The sequence below is a fragment of the Limulus polyphemus genome, unplaced genomic scaffold, assembly GCF_000517525.1.
Source record: "Limulus polyphemus unplaced genomic scaffold, Limulus_polyphemus-2.1.2 Scaffold1109, whole genome shotgun sequence".
NCBI classification, from domain to species: Eukaryota; Metazoa; Arthropoda; class Merostomata; order Xiphosura; family Limulidae; genus Limulus; species Limulus polyphemus.
This window is the reverse complement of record NW_013666719.1, coordinates 142,832-151,184: the sequence shown is the minus strand read 5'-3', so window position 1 is coordinate 151,184 and position 8,353 is coordinate 142,832. Positions and strand designations below refer to the sequence as shown.

General features: G+C 29.7%; 1 protein-coding gene across 3 annotated transcripts in view; it reads left to right on the top strand.

Moving 5' to 3' along the window:
* Window positions 1–8,353, top strand: part of LOC106462172 (mitogen-activated protein kinase kinase kinase 20-like) — a 194,229-nt gene that overhangs the window by 98,655 nt on the left and 87,221 nt on the right. For all 3 annotated transcript variants that reach the window (XM_022389353.1, XM_013922070.2, XM_022389354.1), the window contains exons 8-10: window positions 615–755; window positions 6,341–6,415; window positions 7,639–7,693. In XM_022389353.1, coding sequence (XP_022245061.1) covers window positions 615–755; window positions 6,341–6,415; window positions 7,639–7,693 — 271 coding nt within the window. The remainder of the gene's footprint in view (window positions 1–614; window positions 756–6,340; window positions 6,416–7,638; window positions 7,694–8,353) is intronic.

Here is an 8,353-nt window from a genome sequence, read left to right as displayed (position 1 = left end):
GTTATTTTACGGTGATAATCTTGTTTTCTTGTGCCCAATAATGCATAATTTCATTTGATAAACACGTTTAGATTGAATGGTAATTTATAATCAGTCACAAGAACGTCGAATCTGAATCACTTGAAAAAAACACGGGGGTGCTTAACTTTTTTCCAGGTGTATAGATCATTTATGTTCGAGAACTGTGATATTTCATGTATCAGTTTTTGATCTTAATCTCTTTCTTCTCATATTCATATAATTAATTAATTTTGGTCATTTTGACCCACTTGAACTGTACTAATCTATATACCTGTTGTATCATTGTATTTATTCTCTCAGATTTGCCTTGCAAAGTATGCTGGGCCAGCTGTGTCACATGTTCAAGAGGTATTCAGATGCGTTTCTTGTGTAACACTGTTCGTTGGTTTGTGTGATTTGTAAACAGTGAATTTTATTATTTGATATAGGTTTCTATTCCATTACCTTTATAATTTCATTGCAATGATATGTACAGTTTTTATACTTCAATTTCTTTTGCTTGTATACACAGATGTTTATGACTTGTATGAAGTGACTAGTATATTTTTATAGAAATATGCAAGCACTGATAATATTTGCTTTGTTTGCTGCAGGTGATTCAATGCCTTCCATCCTCAGAATCCTGTGATATTTGGTCATATGGCGTGGTCTTGTGGGAGTTACTCACACATGAAGTGCCTTTTAAAGGTATTGAAGGGTTCCAGATTGCATGGGCTGTGGTTGAAAAGGATGAGGTTTGTGAAAGAATTTAATACAATTTCTTTCTTTCTTTTTTTTTTTTTTTGACATCTTGTTTAATGTCTTTTATATGTAGGATATTATATATGACCCAAAAATTGTGTACTTTGTAAAAAACACATCTATATATATATAATAACCAAATGTCTGTCTGTCATGCTCTCCTCATTGGTTAATCATAGAAAAAAAAGTGTATATATCAAAATGCTTCTTTTCAACAGTATATTACAAGGAAAATGTTAATTTTGTTTGCAATTCCTAAAATTTCATATCGATATCAACATCAGTTAGTCTACCCTCACATGATGACAACACTTTGACTACTGAAGATGTAAAATATAGAGAACAAAAATTATTACTGGAAAGAGGAATACTTAAAGATTGAAATGTAAGGTAACTGAGATTAAACTTTTAGGAACAGTAGAAAAGTATTTTGTTTTGTATGTTTTATGCTGGATTCCATCTACAGAATATACACGTGCAGTCATAACAAACCAGCATGAATTTATAAAATGTTGTTGTAAAGAATGTATTTAATTGCAATTTTCCTTATTGAAATAACACATGGAATGACAAAAAATGGTTGTAAACTGCCCAGTAGACAATTGTATTGCATATATGCTTTGATTCAAGGGATTGTGTTGACTGCACATTTTACATTTATTCACCACTATTTTCAGAAAAATTACCATTGCATTGTTTTAATATATTTTTGAATTTGCATAAAAAGTCTTTATATAGAATATAGGGAAATAAAAACTAAACACAGAGAGGGGCAATACAGTTGCAAAAATACTATACCATGCATATGAGTGCTAGAAACTGTTTGATAATAATAATGTGAAGTTTAATTGAATCATTAAATTTACACATAATTGACTTAAACAGTTGTGGTTGATGCTGGAAAGGTTGGTATAAATAATAGTTTTCTTAAGAGTGGGATTGTTGTGTAGATTTCATATTAGTTCTGAGAAGTCTTTGAATTTTGTTTTCCTAGTCACCATCCTGATACAACTGACAACAGGATTTAATTTTTATTATTGATGTTGATGGTATTTTCAATACTATAAATGCACAAATTAAAAAAGAAAACATATCCTAAATCCAGAACTAAAATTCACTTAAAGAAGTAAATATATAGTTAAGTACTTTGAATTCTTCAAGTTAGTCAACAGTGATGACATTCAACTTTTTCTTTGTACTACATAAACATTACAGTTTGTAAGGCTAGAAACTGTTTGATAATAATAACGTGAAGTTTAATTGAATTTATAGATTACAACAAAAAAGTTTTTATTGAACTTGGAACTATCTAGCAAAATAAAAAACAAAGATGTGCTTTAATAGGTGTAAAAAAATGAAATATGTACATTTGTGTTTTTGGAATACTGAGGAAAAGGTGCCAAAAAACCTAGTTTAGGGTCTTGTGATAAGGCATGTTTTCAAGCTAATTGAAATGACATGTGAATTAACAACTGTATTTCAGATAGATCAATCTGATCAGTAGTCATGTATCTCTTCTATATTATTATTATATAAAATAGCTTTTTTATAGAATATATAGCTGTCAGACAAATATGACATGAACTTAGCAGAAAATTAATGCATATTACTACATTTCTGTAATTTCAGTAAAAGATGTAACAAATAGAAAACAAAAATTCTTACTGGAAAGGGGACTATTTAAAGAATGAAATGTAATGTAATTGAGATTAAACTTTAAGGAATAGAAAATAGAATTGTTTTTGTATGTCTTATCTTGGAACCCATCTATAGAATGTACATATTCAGTCATGAAAAATCAGCATGATATTATAAAATGTTGTAAAGAATTATTTCATATGTCACATATTATCATAAGCATAGTGAGATAAGTACAGTAAACATAACTAAGCCTAGCTGAGGAATTATAATGTTGGGAATTTAATGTTATGTACTTTAAAAACTTAAGCATTCTTGTACATGATTGAGATAATTATTAAATAATAGTTCCTAGGAAAACTTAGAAGCTATATGGCAGTTTCTAATATGTAAAAAGTATTAACAAAGTAAATACTATAGATTTACTTCACATTAACAGTTTTTTTCAGCTTTTTTGTATTAGAAAGCTTTTAACTCCTGTATTAGAGCCTTTTCAGATTTACATAAGTTACTGTTTTAATTTAAAACACGTTTCATTAAAGAACACAATAGGTAGGATACAAGTAACTGCATTTTGCAAAGTAGGTATTATTAGAGCTAGTGTTCAGGCATTGACATATAGTTGTAAATTAAAATTATGCAAATATAAATAACTAATAATATTACACACATATATATAAAAGTTTAAAAACTGGTAACCTATAAAACTATTTGTGTGTGTGTGTCTGTATATATATATATATATATGCACGTACACAAACATTACATTTATGCACGTACATCAATATCAGTACCTATGTGCATAAATAAGTGACACTTCAGTGACTAATTATAAGTATAAGTTGGAGAGAATAAGTCAGGCCACACAGAACCGATCATATAATTTTTGAACTCTGGGTTTCATGCTTTTTTCTGGTTTTGATTTGACTTTTGTAATCATAAGAGACTTGACATATTGTCTTTTAGTGTAGTTGTTTTCAACTCAGACAAAGTGAGTTTGATACCACAAGATGACTTCATACAAAATATCACTAGCAACAAGCTTTTCAAAATTACTTAAACATACAGTATAATTGTGTTTGCCCACTCATGTTTGTGCAGAGTTTTACTCACATAGTTCTTATTGTGTCTGCAAGGTAAGCTCTACATAGCCTTCTTTTTTCCCTTGAATTGTTAGTTATGTCTAAACTTTCATCAGTTGTTTTTGTAATATCATTTGTGACTTAAAGCTAACTTTATAGCCATGTTCAAAAACGTTCTTTAATAAAGTTTTACATTTGTTTTTAGTATATAGGATAGAGAGAAATTTGTATTTAGTCATTGTTGCTTTTATTGTATTTTCACCTGTTTTAGGTGCTGGTTGGTAAGTTGTTTCTATTCTGAAGAGTTTAGGATACCAGTTGTCTACGTACACTCATTCAAGATACATAATACATTTTTGTTTTTTTTAATAGATCTATAGATGTTATCTTTTTTGCTGTACTAGCCAAACCTTTCATGATACCAAATTTCCTAGTACTTGAATTACCAGGTAAAATTAAGTTAATGTGACTTTTTTTATATGCTCATGACTTTTTATGATTATAAAGTTGACTTTAAGTCATAAATGACATTACAAAGGTTATTGATGAAGGAAGACACAAGTACACAGCATGGTCACAAGTAAATTGACACCACCTTTTCAGAAAAATGAAATTTTTCAGTCATATTCACATGAATTTATATATTTATAATTTAATTAATATCTAGTAGATCTTCCTTTCGCTTCATGGAGTTCGTTGATCCTTTGGAGCATCGTGAGGATCATCTCGTCAATTTTAGATTGTGGGATTTTGACCCACTCGTACTTCAAAACTTGGAGTAGATCGCTCTTCAAAGTTGGTTTTTTTTTGGTTGTTTCTTGATTTGCCGGTCGAGTACGGCCCAGAGGTTTTCGATGGGGTTCATGTCAGAAGATTAGCTAGGCCAGGGCAACTTCTGGATACCATTTTCTTCCTGCCACTTTTGGGTGTTTCTAGCAGTGTGACACAGTGCTCCATCTTCCTGGAACAACGTTGTGTTCTTGGCCACGAAACCCATGGAATAAAGTGGCAAGAGTCCTTCCTCCAATATTTCGACATATTTTGCAAAATTTATGTTGCCAACGCACTCCACTAAGCTCAATCTCCCACCAACCCAAACAGCTCCCCAAACCATCACCCTGAAACCACAATGCGTCACAGTTGGCTGCAATCTGTTGAGCCAAAACTCTTGTTGAGGCATTCTCCAGAGAACAATACGGTTTTCCAAAAATCCAGAGCTTGGTTATCATATCACTTGCCCACTTCTTTCGTCTGACTATGTTGGCAGGTCTTAATAAGGGCTTCTGTCTAGCTGCTCTGCAACGATAACCCAATCTGTTGAACAGATTTCGGGCTCATCCCACCAACTTTGGCCACTTCTGCAGTCGTTAATCTGGGATCCATTTTGATGCTCCTCTTGACAGCCTTTTTGTCCTCTCCGATGGACCAGGACAACCCGGACACTGCTCAGTTGTTTCCTTGCCGTGTTTCCTGAACTGCATGAGGATTTTGTTGACTGTCGAAAGCGGGATTCCCAAATTCTGCGAAATTTGCCACTGACTTATTCCACCATCTGCTTGACCAACTATCCTTCCTCTAACAAAATCTGCCAATTCGAGAGAACCTTGGGTTCTCAGCATGTTGTAGCACAAGATAATTAGTGTGCGGACCATTTTCATTTATATAGTGCTCTGTGAACACAAACTAGTTAGCATAAATTAGTTAAATGACGAAAAATTAGGTGTCTATTTACTTGTGACCACTCAGTGTATCTGTTCAACAAAAAAAGGGGAAGCCGTGTACAGTTTACTTTGCAGATGAGCTGTGATTTGTATTTTTACTTCTAGATGTACTTAGGTATATACAATAATATATATGTGTGTGTGTACTACTTTTCATATTTTTAATCTCTGTGGTTTTTAATTTTTTATCTATGAATGTAAATAGGCATGTGTGTGTTTAATATTATTTAATTTTTATTTATACACTTTTTACCACTAGATGTCAACCACTAGGTTTAACAACAAAATTTATTTAAACTTTAACATTATTACAATGCCTGTTTAACAAAACAGTTTTTTGTATTCAACTTCTATATGTTCCCTAATCAAACATATTTTCTAAATTAAACAGTTATACATACAAACTTGAAGATGCTTGTAGTATTGCAATTGGAAGCTAGCTATTAGGAAGAAACATGTTAACTTACTTTTTGCTATTATGTCCCATTATGAGTCTCAAAGAAAACATAATGAATATATTTTAAATTTATTGTGAAAATAATTTGAAAACCATAAATAATTTTTTTTATAAATGAACCACCATAGTATTTATAATATTGTTAGGTGCTATTTAAGAACTTTAAAGTATAATTCTGTCTACTTTTTACAAATGTAACTGTTTCAGTGGGATGTTATTGTTCTGTAATGAGATTGCAAGAAATCTCAATTTTTATTATAATACTTAGAGAATTGGAAATTTTATCATACAGATATGATATATAAAACTGCTCATATAACACAGTGCAGTAATTTTGTTATATTGGACCTTTCATGTTTTCTGTGGTTATCCACAAAATTATTTTATAAACATTTTGAATGCTAATTACAATGAAATCTTCAGTTTAGATGAAAACATCAAACTCAAACGGTAAAATGTTAGTTTATCTGTCATCATAAAAGGTATTCATGAAAAAGGTCCCATAACTTTTTATATGGAAGATAATTATCTGAAGTTTTACACTTTTAAACAGAGACCTTCCTTAGAAAGGTAAAATCTAAATAAATTTGATTTATTTTAAATTATTATTTAAATAATTGCTTTATTCATACTGTTTTGCTATGTTTTTTTTTTATTAGATATACATTTTTTTCATATAGAGATTGACAATACCAAGCTCATGTCCACCAAAGTTTGCTGATTTAATGAAACAGTGTTGGAAAACTGACCCTAAAGTAAGAATTTTTTAGGTTTTCTCTTTTGTTCTTGTCTTAAATTAGAAAAGTGATCTGATTTTGTACTTTTAAGTCTTTTAAAACTTACTGCATCCTCAAATTCATTCAAAGAGCAACGTATTCACCTATAAAGTTTGTCTCTTTCTCTTAAATGAAGAAACAAATCAGGTTTGAAATAAAGTAGTTTTCAGTTGTCTGAAGTCATGCACAGAAAAATGAAGTGTTTGTGCATTAGTATTGAGGTGTAGTATTTGAATTTGTATTGATTATGCTTATGATTGATTCAGCAAAAGAGTACTTCATTTAAAACCAAGTTTCAAACAAAATAAGAACTAAAATGGGATGAGGAATTAAATTTTTTAACACATATCACAGAAAATCTTGTCAACAATTCACTATTATTCATATTGATACGTAATTTACAGTTTTTGTACTAGAACTGACTGAAAGTAGAAAATATATAGGCTAATTAATACTTCATGAAGCATAAATGGTTAAAGCAAGTGTGGTAAATACTGAGGCAAAATATATGTGATACTTATTCTTAAGTTGTACATTGTGCAAGATGTGAATTTATGATTGGATTGTAATGAAAAAATAATATCAAATAGTAAACTTTTCATCATTAGTTTAATATTAGTTAACATATGTCAGGATGTTGTATATGTGTTAATGAATGATAAGAAGATAATTTATAAACTTATTCAAACTTAGCAACAATATCTCTGGAGATTACACAGCTAACTAACCCTTTATATACAATTTTGTAGGTTGTTTGTCTTTCTGAAGTAGATATTTTCTACTTTAGCTAATAGCAGAATTTATGCCAAAGATTAATACATTTAAAATTTTCAAAGTTTTGTTATATAGTAGCATATTAATACTTGTATGTAAAATGTTTACATTTTCAGCAGATAGTTTTTTGAATATTGCTATATATGAAAATGATATGTAATTACAATTTTTTTTCAATAGCAAATGAGTTTGATCTGTGATATTTGTTTTGTATAAAGGTGAGTTTGGAAGAAGCAACTGTGTATCACAAAATCAATATATTGTATGTGTATTAAGTTTTTGTTAGTGAAAATCATGATTAATTTGATACTGAATATACCAAGATATGACTATTAAAATTTTAAAATTCATGAAAACAAACAAAAATAGGATATTATGAAAGACAGTCAAAAGTTGGTGTACTTCAGAAAAATATTTTGATATTTTAGGAACGACCTTTGTTTCGACAGATTTTAAAACAGCTGCTGTGTATGAGGAATGATGGTTAGTACTTCTGACATTCTTTTTGTTCCTAATTAATTTTTTTTGAAGAATATATTCTGCTGTTGCAATCTCTAAGCATCAGTAAGTAGTCCTACTGTCTTCTACTTTGTTATTTTACAAATAGATGTTAGTTATTTTAATTGTAGTGGAGTTGTTAGGACCTCATCTTTTTTGTAGTGTTTCGTTAATCAGACTTTTCTGCTACTACTTTGAATATGCTTGTTGAAAACATTTCATAAATAATTGTGATATGTTTTAATAAAGTTAGGCATAGCTAACAGTTTTTATCTTGAATTAACATCTTTAGTATGTAAAAATGTTATAATTTCTTTTCAAGCACATTTTCCTACTATATTAACTCTCTTAACATGGGCTCGGTCAATTTGACCAACCATGTGACCTCTTTGTACTCATTTAAAGTCGTTATAGATTTAATATTTCAAACTTTCAGTATAGTGTGTATATCTTCACAAAATTTGGCAATCCTTTGGTTAATATTATAAGTCTTTCACATACAAAAAATCGTATTTTTAATGAAGTATTCTTAATAAAGTAAAATAAAGATTTGTCCAAGAATATTTTGAGTATTTGTTTTGAATAGTCTGTATGCAAAGTAATTTTCATGTTAAAATTAAAAATACTTTTCCTCATTTCAAAAAT